The sequence below is a fragment of the Physeter macrocephalus genome, chromosome 7, assembly GCF_002837175.3.
Source record: "Physeter macrocephalus isolate SW-GA chromosome 7, ASM283717v5, whole genome shotgun sequence".
Classification (NCBI taxonomy): domain Eukaryota; kingdom Metazoa; phylum Chordata; class Mammalia; order Artiodactyla; family Physeteridae; genus Physeter; species Physeter macrocephalus.
The window spans coordinates 92,587,577-92,610,015 of NC_041220.1; the positions used below are offsets into that span (position 1 = coordinate 92,587,577).

At 36.4% G+C, this 22,439-nt stretch overlaps 1 protein-coding gene across 1 annotated transcript in view; it reads left to right on the plus strand.

Moving 5' to 3' along the window:
- Positions 1-203: 203 nt before the first annotated feature.
- Positions 204-22,439, plus strand: part of SEPSECS (Sep (O-phosphoserine) tRNA:Sec (selenocysteine) tRNA synthase) — a 35,689-nt gene continuing 13,453 nt past the window's right edge. Inside the window, exons 1-8 of the mRNA XM_007125550.4 lie at positions 204-379; positions 1,207-1,361; positions 3,199-3,317; positions 3,667-3,825; positions 6,121-6,274; positions 10,115-10,217; positions 16,597-16,726; positions 16,860-16,951. Coding sequence (XP_007125612.2) covers positions 266-379; positions 1,207-1,361; positions 3,199-3,317; positions 3,667-3,825; positions 6,121-6,274; positions 10,115-10,217; positions 16,597-16,726; positions 16,860-16,951 — 1,026 coding nt within the window. The 5' untranslated portion in view covers positions 204-265. The remainder of the gene's footprint in view (positions 380-1,206; positions 1,362-3,198; positions 3,318-3,666; positions 3,826-6,120; positions 6,275-10,114; positions 10,218-16,596; positions 16,727-16,859; positions 16,952-22,439) is intronic.

Sequence of the window (22,439 nt, forward strand, 5' to 3'; positions counted from 1 at the left end):
GTTTAACTGGACCAATCAGATGCAGGGAGGCGGGGCTCGTCTTCTGTACAGCCTGAAGCCCGCCAAACGGCCTGACACCTCTGCGCATGCTCAAATACTTCCGCTCCCGGCACACTAGTTGGAGCGGTTTGCGCATGTGCGAGAGCGAGACGCAGATGTTTGTCCCAAGGCCTTCCCGTACCGTCTAGGCGGCGAGTCGCGTCCTGGTTTCGGAGTGTGTCCGGCGTGAGTCAGTTGTTCTCCGGCAGCAGTCGCCACTGCGGACATGAACCGCGAGAGCTTTGCGGCGGGCGAGCGGCTGGTGTCTCCGGCTTACGTGCGGCAGGGCTGTGAGGCCCGCCGCTCGCACGAACACCTCATACGGCTGCTTCTGGAGAAGGTACCGAGCTTTCGGGTTCCTCCCCGGCTGCCGCGCCCCCCCAGGCTCCGGCTCCGCTCAGCGCCCCTGTTAGTTCCAGGACCTGCCTCACCCGCTTGTATTTGCTGGTTGAGCCCTGTCCTCAGAGTCTTTCTCAGCTGGGCATGCCATATGCCGGCTTGCGCCGCTCAGCTTCTCAGCCTCGCCAGTGCTGGCAAAAACCCAGAAGAGTGTTATTAGGGGATGTGGGGAGTTCGGAACTTCGAGCCCTTTTTTTTTTTTTTTTTTTCCTAACTTCGGGCTGGGGAAGCGAGGGGAAGGCCGGCATGATTTACTTTTTGTTTGCGGATAGGGCAAAGTTCGTGTCTTCCATCTTTTACAACTCCTGGGGAACACATGGTATTTTTAAACTACGATATACTAACTCAAAGCAGGTGTTGCTGAGGAACTTCACAGGTCTCGTTCTTGCCAGCATCCTGAATTTTGTCACTAAAGTTTGACAACCCTAGTTCTAACACCCTGGTGTGAAAAATCCTAGTTGAAGATAAGGTTTATTCGTTTTCAGTTACTTTTAACTGCAACTTTAAACCTGAGTAATCTCATTGTATATATTTATCATCACTTCTCGCAGCATCGTGTGGATAATTGTAATATAGTGTAACACAAACATTTTGCCTATTCAGAGTTTCTTCAGAGTGCTGAATTGATGCCTGAGTTTTAGAAAACAAGGAGCATGGCAAAATGTGCATGGAAAAGTTTTAAAGTTCATTGAAGTAGGCTTCTGGGGAATGATGGTTTCTTAAATACAGTCATAATCCTTTTTTTGTTTTCTTTTTTCTTTTCTTAAGGGCAAGTGTCCAGAGGTTGGTTGGGATGAAAGTACACTTGAACTCTTTTTACATGAACTTGCAATCATGGATAGCAACAATTTCCTGGGCAATTGTGGTGTGGGAGAAAGGGAAGGGAGAGTGGCATCTGCATTAGTTGCTCGGCGACATTACAGGTATGATTTTTTTTAAGTACAAAGCATTTTCTTTTCCCTTTTTTCTTTTTTTGTTAAAAACTATGGTGGCAGTATTAATCATATTTAATTATAAAATGTCCGTTTGTAACCTACTTCTTGTTTAAATGGGCATGTGAACTAGATGCAACAGGGAGATGGAAACAATGTACCTGAGTAGGTGCTTTTCAGGACAATAGGGTTAAAGTTCTAATATGAGGTGGTTGTACCCTGTCAGCTTCTGGGTGATTAAGGATACTGGCTGTACGTTCTGTTAAGAATGTTTGTACTGTCTATACATTCTGTTAAGAGTGTTTAACCTAATAAACCTATTTGGTTGTTAAGAGTTTAAAATATGCTAAGGTTGTTTATAGTTTTCCATGTTTCTGTTCTAACATGGCAAGTTTTTTTAGAGAATGGTATATTTATAGAACTTTAACGTCATTCATCTGCATTTAAACTGAATCCCATTTTATAAATATCTTGCTTTGTTGCAGTAGATATAGGAAAGGTATATTATAATTTTAGATTATTAAGTCACTTTTTTCTTTTGCATTATTCAGAAAGCTTTTCATCAATTCTGATAACCATTTAGTTGTTAGTGGTTCCAAATATGATAATTTCTCTGTTCTCCAACCTTTCTGCGAAATAGAGGTAAACTCTTTAAAACTCCCATCTTCCATGATTTTAAATCATGATGAAATTTTCCTAGAAATAGTAGAATTTTTTTCAACCAAAACTATTGCAGTCAAAACTAATGATAATGTATGACCTGGATGAAAAACTAATGATTAAAAATAAGGTGATAACATTGTTGATAATATATGTAAAAGAATGCTTTGTATGTGAGGTTGCAGTGGTAAGAGAGTGTGACACATGTTCTGTGATAATTCCAGTGCGCAGAATTTCTGATCTAGGCAACTATAAATGACAAACAGATTTTTGATTTTGAAGTGTATTCAGAGGTATCTTTAAATAGTGTATAACATGATCAAATTTAAATGAATGGATTTGCACACTAATTTTCAAGGAGCATGTACTTCTTCTAAACTTAAGGCAGTATTTGAAACATCAGCTCATCACTGTTAGAAGTTAGCTCACTGCCCTGATTAGGGAAATGGGAAGAAAGAAGAGAATTTAATGTTGCATATATCCTGGTTTTCTATTGCTGTATAACAAACCACCTCAAAACATAGTGGCTTAAAACAATCATTTATTGTTATCTCTGACAGGTTACCTGGACTCAGCAGGTGATTATTGCTTCAGGTCTCTCATGTAGTACAGTCAGGTGTTGGCTGAGAGTTTAGTCATCTGAAGGTTCAACTGGGCAGTTTATCCAAGTTGAGTCACTCAGATGGCTGGGAGCTCAGATGGCCTCTCCAAGTGGCTTGGCTTGGGCTTTCCCCAGCATAGCAGCTGGCTTTGAAGAGAGGACCCCCTGCCCCCCACCTCCCCTTGAGCAAACCCTTCAAGAGGCCAGATAGAAGCTATAAGGCTTCTTATGACCTAGCTCAGAAGTTCCAGACCATCACTTCTGCTAGATTCTTCCAGACCAAGCAAGTCACTAAGGCCAGCCCAGATTCAGGTAGAGAGGAATTAGACCCCATCTCTTGGTGTGGCAGTGACATATGGGCATAGGGAGAAAAGGAATTGATGGTGGCCATCATGAAGACTAGCTACCACAGCATACTTGATGAATTTGTTTTGATTTAATTAGATATTTTCACTTTATTAATAGTCAAGTATAGTGTTTATTTGGTTATTATATTTGTATACTTATACAGTGGATTACTTAGAACACTGAATATTTTTGTCCAGTTGTTGGCCATTTTTTGCTTAGGTTCACTCATGGAATTGGACGATCGGGTGATATTTCTGCTGTGCAACCCAAAGCTGCAGGTTCTAGCCTTTTGAACAAAATTACCAATTCTTTGGTCCTGGACATCATAAAGTTGGCTGGTATGTACTGTGTGAATCGTAATACTTTTGGCTGACCAGTCACACAAACCTTTGCCTAATTTCTTTTATTAATGCTTCTCTCCAAAAAGAGTATAAATGGCTTTTGAAAAGACAAATATATATATATGTGTGTATATATATATATATATATAAAACTTTTAGAATAAGATAGAAAATCAGAGCCATAAGCCTGGAGGATGAATTTAGCAGTGAGCTTCCTGAGTGTGAGTATAGAAGAATAAGCAATAAGTCTTAACTCTTTTTATTTGATAGAAGTATATCATTACTTTAAGAAGGATGCTGTTTTTTCAGTGGAATAACTAATTTCTGTTTTTTTTCTTATTTGTAGGTGTCCATACAGTGACCAACTGCTTTGTCGTTCCGATGGCAACTGGTATGAGTCTAACCCTGTGTTTCTTAACATTACGACACAAAAGACCAAAAGCAAAGTACATTATATGGCCACGAATAGACCAGAAGTCCTGCTTTAAATCCATGATCACTGCAGGTAAAAGAAGAGAAGTAATATATATGTTTTTTCAATGTCACAGAAAATTCAGACTTTTTATATAGAGCTAGATAAATGAAAAAGAAACTAAACCTGTTCTTATTCCTTCTTTTTATTGTGGTAAAATATACATAACAAAATTTACCCTTTTAACAAAACATTTTTAAATGTATAGTTCCTTGACATTAAGTACATTCCTCTTGTTGTGGACCATCACTGCCATCTCTCTACAGAACTTTTTCATCCTCTGAAACTGAAACTCTACCTATTAAACAATAACTCTCCCCTCCCCATCACCCTCAGTCCCTAGCAACCACTATTCTGCTTTCTGTCTCTATAAATTTGTCCTTCATATAGGTGGAATTATAGAATATTTGTCCTTTTGTGACTGGTTTATTTGACTTAGCATAATGTCTTTAAGGTTCATCCATGTTATAGCATGTGACAGAATTTCTTTCCTTTTTTAAGACTCCCATTGTATATATATCCCACATTTTGTTTATTCATTCATTCATTCACTGGTGCACACTTGGGTTGCTTCCACCTGTTGGCTGTGCTGAATAATGCTGCTATGAACGTGGAGGTACAAATACCTGTTTGAGTCCCTGCTTTGAATTCTTTTCAGTACACACTAAGAAATGGAAGTGCTGTGTCGTATGTCCCTATTCTTTAAAATGGGGATATGATTACCTGCCTCAGAAGACTCTTTTCAGAATTAAGTGGGATGACATATGAAATGCCCAACAATAATCCCTGGAGCATAAGAGATGCTTCAGGAATGTTTGTTCTGTATACATGAGTGGAATACACATAAATAATTACCATGAATCAAAGTACAAGGATACAGGCGTCATTGAGTATAGATGAGACAAAAACTTTAAGTTGGTATTTTAGTATTTGGGTTGCTTAGGTCAAGTTGAATTTGAGAATTTAAAGTTATTTTTTGAATGGCCTCAGTCTGTTGTATGAAATGAACATTATTGGGCTGTAATTAAACTGTATAAATAATCCTAAAGAAACTCGTGTAAAAGGATTCATAATAAGGACATATAGCAGAAATGAGTAGACTTTTAAAAGGTTTATTTTAAGTGGCATAAAGCTGTCAAGTCTGTTAATTTGCAAACTATTAACCAAAGAACTGATAACCAAACTTATAGAAAGATTGGCATATTGAAAAACTGGAAACTTTCCAAATGATGTTATGACTTGGACTGTGTTATATTCTTAGGAAGCAAGATGGTTGTATTCTTAAAAAAAAACCAAAAACTTGCATCATAGTTGTTTGAAAGCAAAAATAGGGTTGAGTGTAGAGAATTTGAGAAATAATAGAGAATTAACTGTCCTTAGGAAGTTACTTGTTTAAGTAAAGTTTTCTTTGTTTTAATAGCTGTATAGATATGAAATCTAGAGTTCTGTGGACCACCGTATATGAATTGATGATTTTATAGTGGCTGAAGTTTTATATTTCTGTAGATAGAATGCGGACAACTTGATGTGGATTCTAAAACAGAAGACTGCTTCCCTGTAACTTTGCTTTAAATTGCTGTGTGACCTTGGGGAAGGCACTTATTCTTCCTAAACTTTGGCTCCCTTATCTTTGAAGTGAGTGAGTTGAGCTAAATGGTTTCTGAATTCCTCATAGCTCTTAAATCCACAAATCTAGCCTGCTGCTAGATCTGGTATTTGAGAAGACTGAAGATGTGAGTACATAATAACTCGCACGCAAAACAATTTTTATATTTAAATTATAGAAGGCTTTTGTAAGCTATGAGGTGGGTCTACTAAAATGTCTTGTATTTTTCTTTAGAGGTAAAACATTAAGTTGATGATTGTGATTTGTTTCAATACTTGAACTATTATTTTTGTTCATCTCTGAAATAAAGAGAAATTTAAAATAAAACTTAAATGTTGCCAGAGAATGAGTAGATTTACTTTTCTATGGACTGAAATTGAACTGGGCTAAGTGACCCTTTTTGTCATCAGTGACTCTTTTACTACTTTTGTAGGCATCTATTTAACATTTGCTTCCTTACTTCCCAGAATTAGTCTTTTGTGTCATGTCAAAATGTTAAGTAGATTTGTGGTCCTAATTGTGGTCTAGATGTCCTTCACAGTATTTTGACCTGCCTTTGACTCATACTGGTATTAAGCCAGGTCTTTATTATTAGAGAAGTGTTCATTGACTAGAATAAATGTTTAAGAGTTTTTGTGTAGAATAGCACTGCTTCCTAGAGTCCACAATCTCCCCTTATTTTAGTTTATACTAACATTTTGGTTTCTGGTTGGCTTGGTTAGGTTTTGAGCCTGTGGTGATAGAGAACGTTTTAGAAGGTGACGAGCTACGCACAGACCTGAAAGCAGTGGAGGCTAAAGTCCAGGAACTTGGGCCTGATTACGTTCTTTGTGTTCATTCTACTACATCCTGTTTTGCTCCAAGGGTGCCTGATAGGTAAATGATTTGTGAATATTGTCCTTCAGTGTTCATCAGTCTTTTACATAAAATGCACTTACACTAATTCTCAAAGATGCCTAAATAACATTTGGCAGTAAATATTACGTGAATGGACTGTTGAAGAAACAACATAATGGCTTGGGAAAATAAAAATTAGATATAGAAGAAGGAAAAACAACTAGTACCAAGTGGACATCCTTTTATCACCTGAGTAGATGCAGAGCATCTGTTTTCTTGCTCTTCTTTATGTTTCTGGACATCTTGCATCTTTTTCCTTACTGTTTAATAGAAATCTCTAAGCTAAATTTTGGATTTACATATTTGTTTTTATTGCCATCTCCACTTTGATCTTACAATTAGTTTTCATATATAGGAACTATCAGTATTAACAGATTTTAAATAGAAAATTTTAGGATTATTGTCCTCTCATTTTTTTTTAATTGCAAGACTAACCCAGATATACAGTTAGGTATATAATTGTCTTTGCATTTTGAGAAAAATGCAGATATTTAAGAAAATTATTTTTAAAAAGGCAAACGTTTGCTTTTCTGAAGGATGGCTGCAAATTTTTATTCTGAAAATGTAGTAGGCTTAGGTATAGTAATACATATTTTTAGTTTTGACAGCAACTGTTGGTTTCATTTTAACATTTTGAACAGAAGTGGTAATAATTTGTAAAAAAAACTATATTGACTTTGGACTATTTTCATAGCATCAAGTTATACTTTGATTTTAATTCATGGAGTCATATAATTTGGCAGTAATGAATGCATGTTAGCTTTTACTATAGGCAGATTTTAAGAGACAATTTTAAAACCCTGCTCTTGAAAATTTACCTTGCTTCATTCATGAGTCTGGATTCTATTTTCAGATCATGTTGCATATGCTTTGGTTGTTTATTCATTACTTATCAATCAAATTTTAAATTTGTATTTAAATATTAAATAAGCATCTTTAGTCTTCATTGATGTTTTTGCTATCTAGAAAAATTTTAATGTGATTGAAATAAATTACATTTCCAAAAACACCATATGGATATTTGTATTAGTTAAATTATTTATCCTTGAGGATATCTTTGTTTTTGTTTCATTTTGACTAACTTTTTTTTTAATTGACCTATTTTTAATTGATATATAGTTGATTTGCAGTGTTGTTAGTTTCTGGTGTACAACAAAGTGATTCAGTTATACATACAGATACATATGTATATATCTATATGTATATGTAACATATATGTACACACATACATATATATTATATTCTTTTTCGTATCTTTTCCATTATGGTTTATTATAGGGTATTGAATATAGTTCCCTGTGCTATACAGTATGACCTTGTGGTTTGTTTATTTTATATACAGTAGTTTGTATCTGCTAATCCCAGACTCCTAATTTATCCCTCCCCTAGCCCCTTTCCCCTTTGGTAACCATAAATTTGTTTTCTGTGTCTGTGAGTCTATTTCTGTTTTGTAAGTTCATTTGTATCATATTTTACATTCCACATATAAGTGATATCAAATGGTATTTGTTTTTCTCTGTCTGATTTCACTTAGTATGGTAATCTCTAGGTCTGTCCATGTTGCTGCAAATGTCATTATTTCATTCTTTTTTATGGCTGAGTAGTATTCCATTATATATACAGACCACATCTTTATCCATTCATCTGTAGATGGACATTTAGGTTGCTTCCATATCTCGGCTATTGTACCTAGTGCTGTTACGAATATAGGGATGCATGTATCTTTTCGAATTAGAATTTTGTCTGTGTATATGCCCAGGATTGGGATTGTTGGATCCTATGGCAACTCTATTTTTAGTTTTTTTTAAGGAACCTCCGTAGTCTTTTCCATAGTAGCCGTACCAGTTTACATTCCCACCAACAGCGCAGGAGGGTTCCCTTTTCTCCACACCCTCTCCAGCATTTATTATTTGTAGACTTTTTAATGATGGCCATTCTGACTGATGTGAAGTGATACCTCATTGTAGTTTTGATTTGCATCTCTCTGATAATTAGCGATGTTGAGCATCTCTTCATGTGCCCATTGGCCATCTGTATCATTTTGAATAACTGTTTTGGAATGTTTATAGTATGCCTGGTATAGTGCTAAGTACATTTTACATGCATTGTCTCCTTTGGAAAAAATCAAAAAGGTTTTTTTTCAGTCAGTAGAATTCTCATTTTTTTTGGTGGTGTTACATAATGAATGTTTCTGATTAGAGTGAACTTTAGGAAAATGGTGATGCTCAGTTATTAGTAATATGTTTGAATTTCTGATTTTATTAAATTTAAAATTACATTTTGATTTCTTTAATTCCTTTATAGTCTTAATTTGAACGTATATATTGTCTTTATTAGTTAACTGGACAGAGAGTATTGTGGGGCAAAATCAAAGAAAATGTTAAAAAAAAGAAGAGTATCATTTCTTCAAATTGAGAAACACCTTAAATTGGCTTCTAAGTTAGAATACAGTCTGAGTCACATGGAAAATATTTTTTCTGCTTCTCTTTGCCTTTCTCATACACACTGAAAATATTAGCAAATTTGATCAATTCAGAATATTTAAAACTACTCAAGTGATTTTTTTTTTAAAAATAGTACTTTATGTTATTATAGTGCCTTACTCTCAAGGAAGCTTGTTATTAAGGAATACTTTCATTAGAACACAAACATGTGAAAGTGCCTTTTATGAAGAAAATACTTGTGTGTATCCCAGAAGGTCCATTTTGTTAAAAACAAAATCTGATTAGTTTTCTGCCTTGATTTGTGAGGTTTATGAAAATGAGTGATAAAATAAGTTTTTAATTCATAAAACTTTTAGGGAAGTAAATTGAAAACTTCTGACAGTTGAATAGAATAATGTTAGTTCTCTTTGTAGTTTAAAAATATATTAATGCACAGCTACTATAAAAGGAAAATGTATTATGTGTTAGTTGATAATTAAACCATATAATATATATTTTTAGTACATTTATCTGAGAAATAATTTTTATTCTCTCAAAATGCTTCGCTTCCAAATTTTTTATATTGTAGAGAGAACATTTTAAAAAAATTAATTTTATCAAACCATAGGATTTAGTTTTAGCTTCATAGTGTGAAGACATTTCTGTTAGAGATGACTTCAGTCACAAGTATTATTTGGTTTTGCAAAGGAACATCATTTATTACACTCTAATTGAAATTTATTACCTTACTTTGCATAAAGTTAGACTCTCAGATTGATTTAATATGGGGAGTGTCAAATGAAGGAGTACGAGTGAATTTAAAACCAGCAGCTATTTAAAAGATTCTTTAGTATCCAAGTTGTTGGAAAATGTTATTTTGGTACTGATATATTTTAATGTTCTGTATTTTTTAATACATTAAAGTCTGTTTGAAAATGTATTTTTTACTTTATGAGATGCTTAATGTGAGATTTCTTAAGATTTCAAGATATGCTGATTATTTTGCAGATATTAGCTTAGGATGATAAGCAACCGAAAGCATTTAAAAATGAGCATATCAACCTTGTAAGAGGTCTTTGTAAATCATCTGCTTCTTGCTTTTTATATAGGAAATTTTCAAGTGATTTAAAAGCTACCATCTATGTAAGATTTTTCTAAATACACATTTTCTTATTTATTGGTGACATTAATTTAAAAGCTTTTTCAGGTTTATCCTTAAATGCCTGCTATGCATTTCCAAGGTGCCAAACTATATGCTAAAATACTGCTGTAGAAATTTCAGTTTGTCTTTTTTTTCCCCTAGTATACTTTAAGGATAACTATTAAATTTAAAAACTTTTCTCGTAATTTATTAAGGCAGAGTATGAATATGTCTTTCTGTTGAATATGTTTATAGATTAGAAGAACTGGCTGTGATTTGTGCTAATTATGGCATTCCACATATAGTTAACAATGCTTATGGAGTGCAGTCTTCAAAGTGCATGCACCTCATTCAGCAGGTAAGAGAGTTTCAAAAGATATGTCAGGGAAAAATGGATTTTAACATATTTGGGATTATTACTTTGTTTTTCTTACAACCTAATACAGAAAAACAGTTAATCTAGCATCTTCTAATTCATGGAGCATTAGAAATTTGCATCCAGTAGTCACTCAGTAAGAGTCATTATTCTTTGCTAGTGTCATTGGACTATAGTTTTGGTCAGCACCAACATGGAAATACTTTAGTAGCTTATTTTTTTACCTTTCTGAGAATGTTGCATTGCCAGTGTTTTCATTTTTCTAATATAGTGGATTATAGTGTTTTTAAAACTATATTGATTCCTTGTGCTATATTCTACATTTAGTATTTAAGGAATCACTTTACCTTTATATCCTAGACTGAAAATGATTTCATTTATAAACATTCTAGTGTATAACTATGGAGTTGGCAGGTTTTTAAAAACTGTGATTTTATTTTTTTTATTTTTATAAGCATCACCTAGATCCCAGTCATCTGTTTTAGATTCTTATTTTTAAAACATGTCTTAGCTTCCCATCCCACTCAGAGTAAGAGTCACAGCCGTGGCTCTGTGTCCTCAGGCGTCTGCAGCTTCCCTGATTTCATTTCCTGCTGCTCTCCCTCTTACCCACCCTCCTGGCACATTTGCCTCCTTTCTCTTCCTCTCTTGTGCTGCCCGTGTGCCCCCCACTCCTGCTCATACCTCTTGTTAGTTTGCTTTTCTAGAGAGTTGCGTGGCTTCTTACCTGACTTTCTTTAGGTTGATGAGACTTTCTCAGACATCTTATCTAAAATAACACCTTCTTCCTTGCCAGCATTTTCTATCCCTCTTTTTCTCTTTTGCCATATTCATTGATTTTAAAGTACACATTTTTCCATGTTATATCTCTGAAATTGAGGTGTCTTATAATGTTAATTGGCAGTGTTTATTCTTACCTAGTGTGGTATGTAAAGTAATGGTGCTTCTTGAAACTGATGGCCTCTTGCTCTTTTTCGCCATAGCACTTGTCACCATTTGATATGATGTTTGTTTACTGTCTACTTATTGGTAGTGATTAGAATTAAGGTTCTGTTAGGGAAAGGACTTTGTTTTGTTCACTGTTATGTCCTCAATACTTAGGACAGTACCTGGTACATAATTGACACTCAGTAATTGGTTACTCAAACAATTGAATGAATAAATGATGTATTACATTTACTTACAGTGATTAATTATTCACACTATATCAGGATATGGATAGATATTATCTAGGTATGATGAATTTTATGATTTGCGTGCATAGTGATGTTAGTAAATATTCAGTTTTGACACACATGTGATTTGTGTTATGTGGATAAGAGTTATTCACAGATTATCTGTGGCCTTCTGCCATGTGGTGGTGAATGCTCCTTAGCCCTGTAGATCCTAGCTCATAAATTTTTTTGTTTTCTTTTTTGTTATTTTGAGTATTAGTATTATCTCTGATATAAATATGGTTTATACAATAGTATTAGCTGATTTGCTTAATTTCTTTACTCAAAGGTTGTACCAGTTAGAATGTAAATTGACTGCAAGTAACAAAAATGCAACCCAAATTAGCTTAATCAATAAGGAAATAGATTAGTTTACATAACAAAAGAAGTCCAGAGGTGGAGTGGTTGTATGCATGGTATGCGAGGGTTTCTTAAAACCTTTGAGGAAGACCATTTACTGTTTCCTTGGTATCCTTTTGCATTATTCCTTAACTTTTTAAGGCTTATCACAGTTTCAGACTAGATTATATCTAATTTGAATGGTAGCAGAGGAAGGTTGTACAGTTATCTATGCTGGAAATCTTGAAAAACATACTATTTCAATGATTCATTTTTATTCCTCCTACCCTTTTTCCTTTCTCCTCCTCTTGAATTTTTAGCAGCCTTAATTCTTTTAAAAGTCAGATATTCTAGCATTTCTGAAAGTTTAGAAAAGTGAGGAAGGGGTAGAAGATCACTCATAACCCTGTTACCCTAACAATTACCCTTAATAATTTGTGTATCCCTTTTTTCTCTTTTTTTAATACATATACGTATTGCTTTTTACATGGTTATAGCCATTGTGTACATTTAGTATTAACTTTTTAAAACGTAGTCAAAAGCATATTTAATTTTTAAACTTAAATATAAACTTAGATTATATTTCTATACCTCCACATGCTTATAAAGTCTTCATAATGATCAGTTTAATGGCTCCTTAACATTTACCCAAATGTTATGTACTCAACTCAGCAGTGCTCATTGTTTTGGTGCTCATGACATATTTTTGAATACTAGAAAATTTGGTGGTGTAATTGAAGAGATTAAGACTCTTAAATGAAAACAAGCTCCAGGATACAATATGAAAGCTGCCCATGGAGTTGTGCATCACGAATACCCTACTTTGTCATCACCTCTCTTCATTCATGAGGTGGTTTTACTAAAATTTTAACCAGAAAATAACACTATAAGATGGTGAATGAAGTTTTATAAGGTAGCTGTTGTATTGTTGCAGATACTGTATTACCTTCTAGAATTGACATTTCTTTAAAAAAAAAAAAAAGCAGTACATAAACATAGGCCCTCACAAAAAGAGATGGTGTCCCTATTGCTTTCAGCCAAATAAATACTTGGGTCTTATTCAGTGCTAGTTGTTTCATGACATTCTAAAAAATTAAAATTAGCTTTAATTTATCTCAGTAGTTTTTATCAGTTATACATACCATTTACTGAGTACCCATACCCACCATGTGTCAGGCATCCTGCTAGACTTCTAAAGTTTATTAACTTAATGCTAACAGTTTAAGGTGTACTTCTCATTGTTTCCGTTTTACAAGTGAGGAAACATACTCGAAAGTATTAAGTGACTTGCCTAAGGTCCCAAGCTGCAAAATGGCCCATATAGTTCAGTGTGACTCCAAATCCCTTTATCTTCCTCTAAAAAACAAAATACTAAAACTGGGAAGCTTTCTTGAGAAGATAGTATTGTAATAATCAAGCAAACAATAAGGAAAGAGGTATAACTAAAATGCTTCAGAATTTTTTTTTTTAGGGCAGTGTCCCAGAATGACTCAATGCTGAGCATATAGAGCATTCTGATATGCATATGTAGTCCCCAGGAAATTAGCTTTGCAGAACCTATACTTCTGACATATACGAAACTGACTAATTTAGGAGAGTCATGGAATATGGATGTGAGGACACATTAATAGAGAGGGTTGTAGTAGAGTCACAAAAATACATAGAATTAAGGATTGTAAAGCTCCCCAAGTGTGGGAAGCGGCAACTTTGTTTATTGAGAATTTGAGAGAAGTAGGTGTTATACTAGTTATTCATAGACCTAACTGTCAGTTCATTCAACAGATATTTGCAGGGTTCCCACGGATGTGCCAGGCAGCGGGGTAGGCACTGGGGATACAGTAGTAAATACAACAGAATCTTGATCCTCATGGAAAAGAAGCAGATAGTAAACAATAAGGATGACAGGTCTTGATAAATGCTCTAGTATTTGTGGGGGAGGAGTATCAGATGGTGTGATCCAAGAAGTCCTCTCTGAGAAGTAACCTTTGAGCAGAGCCCCGAGTGTTATGAAGGCGTGAGCTGGGCAGCTCTCGGAGAGATTCCAGACAGAAGGTAACAGCAGGTGCCAAGACATTGAGGCCGGAATGTGCTTGGAATGCATGAGGAATAGCAAAGAGGCCAGCGTGGCCGGACCAGGGCAAACGAGAGCAGCAGTGGTCGTAAAGAGATTCGAGGTGTGTTAAAGATTTGAGATTTTATTCTTGGTATGGTCATCAGCCATTGGAGGGTTTTGAGCAGGAGAGTGATGTGTGACGGCTGCGCTGTGGGGAATGGCCTGTAGGAAGGCAAGCGGGGAACGCTGTTGCAGTAGCCCACATGAGATGCGTTGGTGGTATGGGCCAGGGTGGTTGCTGTTAAGGTGTTAAGAAATGGTTGGATTCAGATGTATTTTGAGAGTCGATCTTACACGGTATGCTGATGAACCAGATGCAAGGAACGAGGAAATGAGGATTCAGGGACTCCAAGACTTTTGGCCTGAGTTGCTGGAAGGATGGAAATGCCATAGGAATAATATTTTATTTTTTAAACATGGGCTCTTCATCCTGATTACCTAGGTTTTTACCTGGGTGACTTTCAGTAAGGTGCTTTAACTGCCTGGATTTGAATCCCAGCTGTGCTATTAACTACATTTCTGACCTTGGGCACGTCACTTTAATTTCACTGTGCCTTAATTTTCTCATCTGTAAAATAGCTATTATTGTGGCATCTGCCCAGGTAGCTATTGCATGGGTTAACTGAGTTAAGAATGTAAAGTGCTTAGAACAGTGCCTGATGCATAGTAAGTTCTTAGTAAATTCTGGCCGTAATTATTATATGAACAATGATCTGTTTTAGTCACTGCTGCTATGCCCAGAACCTGGAACTATGTTTGGCAGATGATAGGTGCCCAAATATTTGTTCCCTGAATAAATGAGTAAATGGATGAACTGATAAATGGCAACCTTTTACTTCATAGGACATGCTCCTGTGTTTCCTATTCTGTTTAAGCCCTTCCAGCCTTCTGGTGTTTTTCTCTCCTCCTCATTAATGGCCGCAGACTTTAGTGTGGAGAATGAGGTCCATACACCGTTCCTGAGATTGGGACAGCCTGTTTGTTTTCTTGCCACAGAATTTGCTACCCTTTGAATGCTTTCTGTGTTTTAGTGATGAAGGGGTTCTAGCAAAGTCTGGTGCACTGATTGCTCTCTTAGTACTCCTCCTAATTTAGGTTCAGATTTCTCTCAGGAAACCTTGGGCACTGCTTAAGCATTAATAAAAAGGCAACTCTCACCATTCCACTTTATTTTTATGTGCTACTTTGCATGGTTTTCAGTTATTTATTCAATTAGTCTCATATGCATCTCTCTGTTTTCCTGTGATAAGGTGAGATTTTCTCTGATCATAGTTTATGAGGAAGTTAGAAAGGAGAATGACAGGGGAAGGTTAAGATTTAAACAATCATGCGATAGCCTCCAAAGTTGTCTGTGTCCCTTCCCTTTTCTGCTTTTGCTGCTTCTACCTATTGCCTGGATCTGGCCTCTTAGATTAGGCTACTTCTGTTCTCTTCTATCTGCTCCTTCTATTCTCCCTCTGCTATGGAGGTGGATATAAAGTGGGAGGATGAAGGTTAAATATGGTTCCAATATTAATAGGAATGTAGATTGTGAATACAGATTGAAAATCTGTGGCTACAGTTAAAGAAAGAAACTATCTTAGTTGAAATTTAGATAGTATCTCAGTTTTTTTTTTGTCTTTTTTTTTCGGTACGCGGGCCTCTCACTGTTGTGGCCTCACACAGGCTCCGGACGCGCAGGCTCAGCGGCCATGGCTCACGGGCCTAGCCGCTCCGCGGCACATAGGATCTTCCTGGACCGGGGCACGAACTTGTGTCCCCTGCATCGGCAGGCGGACTCTCAACCACTGCGCCACCAGGGAAGCCCCAGTATCTCAGTTTTTAAGAGGAGGAAATTGAAGCACGTTAGGCAGCAGGTTATAGACTGTGTCACATGGGACTAGAACTTAGTTTTACATTTCTAGCAAGTATTCCATTTTTCACCAGAATACGAGATTTTCACTTGAAGTTCATTTGAAGTGGAATGAGATCGTCTAAGATTATAACATTAGGAAACATAAGTTATGTAGAAACTCTTACATAGAAACTCTTATGCCAAGAGTATACTAAAAAAATTCCATTAGTTGAAGTTAAAAATAAAATTTTTCTTTTCTCCTATATCATCCAAGTGGTGGTAGGAGCAGAGCTGGTTGCTTAAAGTGGTCACACAGGTTAGTAGATTATCCAAGCATCAAAGAGAGGCACTTAATGTATAACTTATTGATTGGCAGCATGGGTGGCTACAGTCCATTAGATAATGGTGGCCACTCGTGAACTCACAGAGGCTGTTTAAAATTACTTAATAGTTGTAGGACCCACTGTTGTTATTTATTGTCAAATAGAAGATCACAGATGAAAGGCATGGGAGGAATTCACTCTCTCTTACCCAATTTTAAGGTGAAAAGGTCTGTTTCAGTGTAGTTCCCACCTGAACTGATACTGAAACTCTGCTTTCCTCACAGGCTTGGTGTGAAGATTAAATGATTTATGTGTGAAAGCAGCTTGTAACTATAAAGTGCTCTTCCACATATAAGGAGCAGCATTTAAAAACTCAGTTTAATGCTTAAAAATGTTTTACTGGCATCGGTACAAAGAAAATTAAAATCTTTCATCTGTTTTTTGTTTCTGTGCATTGTTTTAATGGTATTTATTAATAGCAGTTGCTGTCTCTTCTTCTAGAAACTAATATGTAATACTACCTCTTATTCCATTCTAGGGGGCTCGGGTTGGTAGAATAGACGCTTTCGTTCAGAGCTTGGACAAAAATTTTATGGTTCCAGTAGGTGGCGCTATAATTGCTGGCTTTAATGATTCCTTCATTCAGGAAATAAGCAAGATGTATCCAGGTAAATAAATCAGTTGCTCTTCAGAAAAAGTAACTAACAAACAAAAATCCATTTGTACATACGCTACTGTAATAAATCTTAATTTACAAAGCTTTTTTCCCCTTCTGAATGTAACTTATCATCCTTATTTCAGGAAGAGCTTCAGCTTCACCTTCTTTAGATGTCCTTATTACTTTATTATCACTTGGATCGAATGGCTACAAGAAGCTATTAAAAGAAAGAAAGGTAAGCTTTCCCATTAGGTGTAAACAATACTGTTGACTAAAACAGTACTCCAACGTATTGGTGTTTTTGTCTATTGGTTTATCACATTGGGATATAGATACCTAGCAAAGTCCTAGGGGATTTACTTTGATCTGGACCCTCCCTAGGTGGTTTTCAATTAATCATTGTTATCCTGTCTATTCAGATATCCTGAGGAATCTTGGAAAAGTGATTTTTGCTTTTGTGTTTGTTTTTGTCTTAAGAAACTCCTGCATCAGGGATTCTTATTATTTCAATAAAATTTAATTCGTTTATCACTTATAGGTAGAGTCCCTTAAAGACAAATGGACAAATTTTTTCTTTTTAGTTTTGGAAGCCTGAAGATTTGTTTAGGTGTGACATGTCAGTTGCAGGAGGAAGAACCAGGTCAGATGTTGGCCAGCTTCTCATTCTAAAATAATAAGTCCATCCCTTGGCATTATTGGAATGCTGAACTCATTGATTATGTTGGTTATGAAAAGAAAAGTGACATTTGTGCTTAAAAATTGGACTTTGTCTCCAGCACTAAAAACTAGCTTAATTCAGGGGCAACTCCAAAATTGTAGACAGACAGTGTTGGTAGAGAAGATCAGACTAAGATGTTTTATTCATCTCCCATCTGGGAGAGCTAGAGGCCCCTGGTGCAGTTTTTGTATCTGTATAACTTTCTAACACTTAGTAGCAATTACAGTCCCTTAGATTTATAATAGTAATTTACATATTTTAAAGTATTTTCATGTACGTTATCTGATGGATCCTCTCAACAGCCTTATGAATATGTAACAAGTTTAACATTTTCTGTGCCCTGTTTTACCTAGTCCTTTTCTCCCCACTAATTCAACGCATAGGAAAGTAATTATTTACTTTCCATTGTTAGGACATCTCTTAAGATTTACGTGATATAGGAAAAGATGCTCAACCTCAGTCATTAGGGGAATGCAGATTAAAACCACAGTGAGATACCACTACACACCTAGGAGAAGGGCTAATATTTTAAAAAAAACAATAAAAACAGACAACACTGGCAAGGATCTCAAGCAAGTAGAACTCTCAGATGTTGCTGATAGGAATGCAAAATGGTACAGCAACTTTGGAAAACACTTTGGCAGTTTCTTATAAACATTTACTTACCACATAAACTAGCTGTCCCACTCTTAGCTGTTTACTCAAGAGAAATGAAAATTTGTATCTGTACAAAAACCTTTATGTGAAAGTTCATGGTGATTTTATTCATAATTGCCAAAACCTGGGAACAACTCAAATGTCCATCATCTGGGGTACAAAAAAACTGTGGTACGTACATACTCAGCAGTAAAAAGGAACAAACTACTGATATATGCAATACCGTAAAAACTCTGAGATGCATTACTCTAAATGAAATAAGCCAGGCTTGAAAGGCTACATATTGTATGGTTTTATTTATATGCCATCCTGGAAAAGGCAAAAAAATATTAGGACAGAGAAAAAATCACTGGACGCTAGAGGCTTGGGTTGGGGGAGGGGACTATTAATGGTAGTGAAATGTTTTGTATCTTGATAGTGGGAGTAGTTTCATGACTGTATATGTTTGTCAAAATTTGTAAAAGTGTGGACACCTGAAATTGTACTATGTGTAAATTATGCCTGAAAAGAAATTTTAAATGATTAGACTAACCCTCCAGTTTGATAAACTCCCAAGAAGTAATCATCTTATTCTGGCCAGGAGAAAACCTCAGCAGAATCTTTCAGGGGCCCTTCTCCGTATGACAGGTGAAGACTGTTTATAGATGCGGAAAGCCATCATCTCTCTGTATGAGAGTTGAGTTGTATCCAATGTCAGTGGGTCTTAGCTCTCCTATCACTAGTTGTTTCACTATGGAAAAGGTTCTTGAACTCACAGATTTTATTTCATTACTTGTGAAAGAAACAGTTGCTGTCTTAGGCCACTTCTAGTTCTAAAAGATTGTAGAATATTTCCTGAAATAAAACAGCTACTTTCTGGGCCTTGAGCATTATAATCATGGGAATTGGCTTGTAATTTAGTAATCCAGCACAAATCATATGGGTAATTTATAAATCAAACTTTTTTATGTTTGAAATTTTTAAGATGATGGTCTCTTCAGTTTCATGGTACCTCCTATCCATTTCCACCCCTATTAAGCTGTCTTGACCCCTCCCACCCCCCATCTGAACAATGACAAGCCCATTTAAAATAGCGTGGTCTACAGTATGGACTAGTGTTTCTTTGAAACTCAGAGTAGATAAAGTTGAGTGTAGGATAAGTTTCATTGAGTAAATACTTAATTTACTAAATATCTTTTGAGCCTCTGTTATGTGTCAGGCACATAACATTGATAGAGCAACCAATAAAATAGACAAAGATACCTGCTCTTATGGAGCTTGCATTTCATATGGAGGACACCAGCAATAAACAAATCACATAAAATATAAATGTTTGTTTGATACATAAATTATAAAGGTGAAAGTGCTGTGGAAGAAAAGAATAAAGTAAAACAAGGGAGGGTTGGGGATGATGTGTGGGGGGAAGTGGTGAGAATTGATTTTTTAAATGCAGTGGTTAGTGCAGGCCTCGTTGAGAACGTGACATTTGAGTTGACTTGAAGAAGTTTGAGGGAGTATACAAGTATGATGGAGAAGCGTGTTTCAGGCAAAAAGCCAGTACCAGGAATCAGGGTCGAGTCAGTGTGTTTGAGAAGCAGAGCAGAGTCCAGTATGGTTGGAGCAGCGTGATCAAGGAGAGTTGTGAGAGTTGAAGTTAGGATGGTAATGGGGGTGGGCCGGTCATGTAGGGCTTTGTAAGATCATATAAGGTCTTTGTCTCATATTCTGAGTGAGATAGATAGAGAACCATTGGAGGGTTTTGAATAGAGGAGTAACGTGATCTGATTTATATCAGAAAGGATATAAAGGATCCTTGAAGGATCCTCTGGTTGAAGGATCGCTCTGGTTGCAGTGTCGAGAATAAATTAGGGGGGCAAGGGTAGAAGTTGAGCTTTTGCAGAAATCAAGAAGTGATATTGACTTGGATCTAGATGGTGCCAGTAGAGGTGATGGAAGTGGTTGGATTCTAGCTCTCTTTTGAAGATGGAGCCAACAGGAATTCCAGATGAATGTATTGTGAGTGAAAGAGAGACATCAAGAATAATTCTGAGATTTTTGACCTGAGCAGTTGGAAGAATGGAAGAGCCATTAACTGAGATGGGGAAGCCCATGGGTTAGAGGGGAAGGCCAAGAGTTCAGTTTCAGACAAAGTTGAAATCAGGATGTCCTCTGACGTCTAAGTAGAGATGTAGGTATGGAGCGTGATACGAGTCTAGTGTTAAGAGAGAGAGCTGAGCTGGACATAAAAAATTAGGAGAGTTAATTGGCTAAGAGATTAGCTGAGATTTTCAGAGAATGAGTCTAAACAGAAAAGAAGCGCAAGGACTGAGCTCTGGGGCACTCCAACATTAAGAGGTCTGGGAGAAGGAAAGAGACCAGAAAAGGAGACTGAGAAGGAGGGAAAGCAAGAGCATGGAGTCCTAGAAGCCAAGTGAAGGAAGTGTATCAAGGAGGGAAGTGTAATTGCCCAGTGCCACTGATAGGTCAGGTAGAGTGAGCACTAAGGTTTGACTACTGGGTAGAAAAGTTTCATGTAAAATCATTCCTAATATAGTCTTTCAATGCAGGGCTTGTGTTATCTAGCAGATACCATATATGTGTAGATACACTTATGTATATATATATGAAGTTATAACCCCTAATACTGAGCACTTACCATGTGGCAGGCTCTTCTTGAAGCACTTTGTCATGTATTCATTTAATCCTCACAGCAGCCCTGTGAAGTGTTATCCTCATTTTCACAGGAAACATAGTGACAGAGAAGTAATATGTATGAGGTAAATTGTGGGACATGGATTTAAATCTAGGCAGTTGGGCTTCTGATCCTCTCTCTTAAAACCTCTAAACTGTACTTTTTTTTTTTAAATATAGGTAAATAATCTAGTTTGGTAGCAATATAGCTACTTTAAATAGCTATAAATCTGAAGACCTAGGTCTACTAATATCCAGAGGATGCAAAAACAATAATACATTTAGCAGCTTTGGCCAAAAAAGCTCAGTTGTATTTTAGATATACACTATTTGCTTGTGCAGAACCACTGTTGCTGGGGAACTCCCCCTCTGACTCCAGGTAGTCGTGGTGAGACTGTCAATCACAGGGTCCATTCTCCTCTTTCTTAGGGGTGGGCCTGTGATCTGGCTAGCCTCGTTCGCAGGTGGACATGTGGAGATAGAGTCCTTCCAGCAGATTTGATAGTTCAGTTAGAGATGTTGTGTCTGTTGCTTTGCAGATAGTAAACTGTAAGGATGTAATCTTATGACTCTCAGCTGCCATGTTTCTGGCCATGCCAAGAAAGCCTTCTTTAGAGTAGAGAACATAAGAGGGAAAACAGAACTGAGAGTCATTTGAGTCTCTGGATCCAGCCTTACCTGCTTGTAGAACTGGCTGTTAGATGACCAATAAATTACCTCTTTTGTTTTAAACTAGGTTTCTAATGCTGATACTTCTTTTGTTTTTTCCATTGAAGTATAGTTAACTTACAATGTTATATTAGTTTCTGATGTACAGCAAAGTGATTCAGTTATACATATATTATATTCTTTTTCATATTTTTTTCCATTATGGTTTATTACAGGATATTGAATATAGTTCCTTGTGCTATACAATAGGACTTTGTTGTTTATCCATTCTGTATATAATAGTTTGTCTAATGCTGATACTTTCAATTCCTCTTATACCCTTCATAATGTTTCAAACATTCATTTCTTTTTTTCCATTGTCCCTGCCACGACTCCCTAACTAAAGCCCTTACCATATCGCACCTGGATGGTTACAATAACTTACTAACTCTTCTGATCCCCAGTCTTGGTCTACTCTAATCTGTCATGTTGTAGAGCAGTGCCAGATTATATTCTAAAAATGGGGAAGTCCTTTTTGGTCCAGTGGTTAAGACTGTGCACTTTCACTGCCAAGGGCGTGTGTTCAACCCCAGGTCAGGGAACTAAGATCCCACAAGCCGCTCAGCGTGACCAAAAAAAAAAGATGATATTCTAAAAATGCACCTTTCTTCAAGTTATTCCGCTTTGGGTTTTGGTTGCCTGTAAGACAAAGTCCAAACTCCTTAGCCTCCCATTATGATCCATCATGATCCTTTGTGGTCTGGTCCCACATTACCTGAGCAGCATTGGCCCCTGCTCGTTCATTCATTCAAGCAAAGAAATGTTTATGCATAGGCCCTAAGGTTAAATTTACAAACAAGACTGACATAGTCGTTACCTTTAAGGAAATTGTAGTCGGGGAAATCTACATATTAAATAAATAATTACAAGTCTGATGAGAGTTATGAAAGAACAAGCAGAGTATATGAGAGCATATATCACCCAGCTGGGGCACCTAGCCCAGCTCTCACAGGGTAAAGTGTCACTAGAA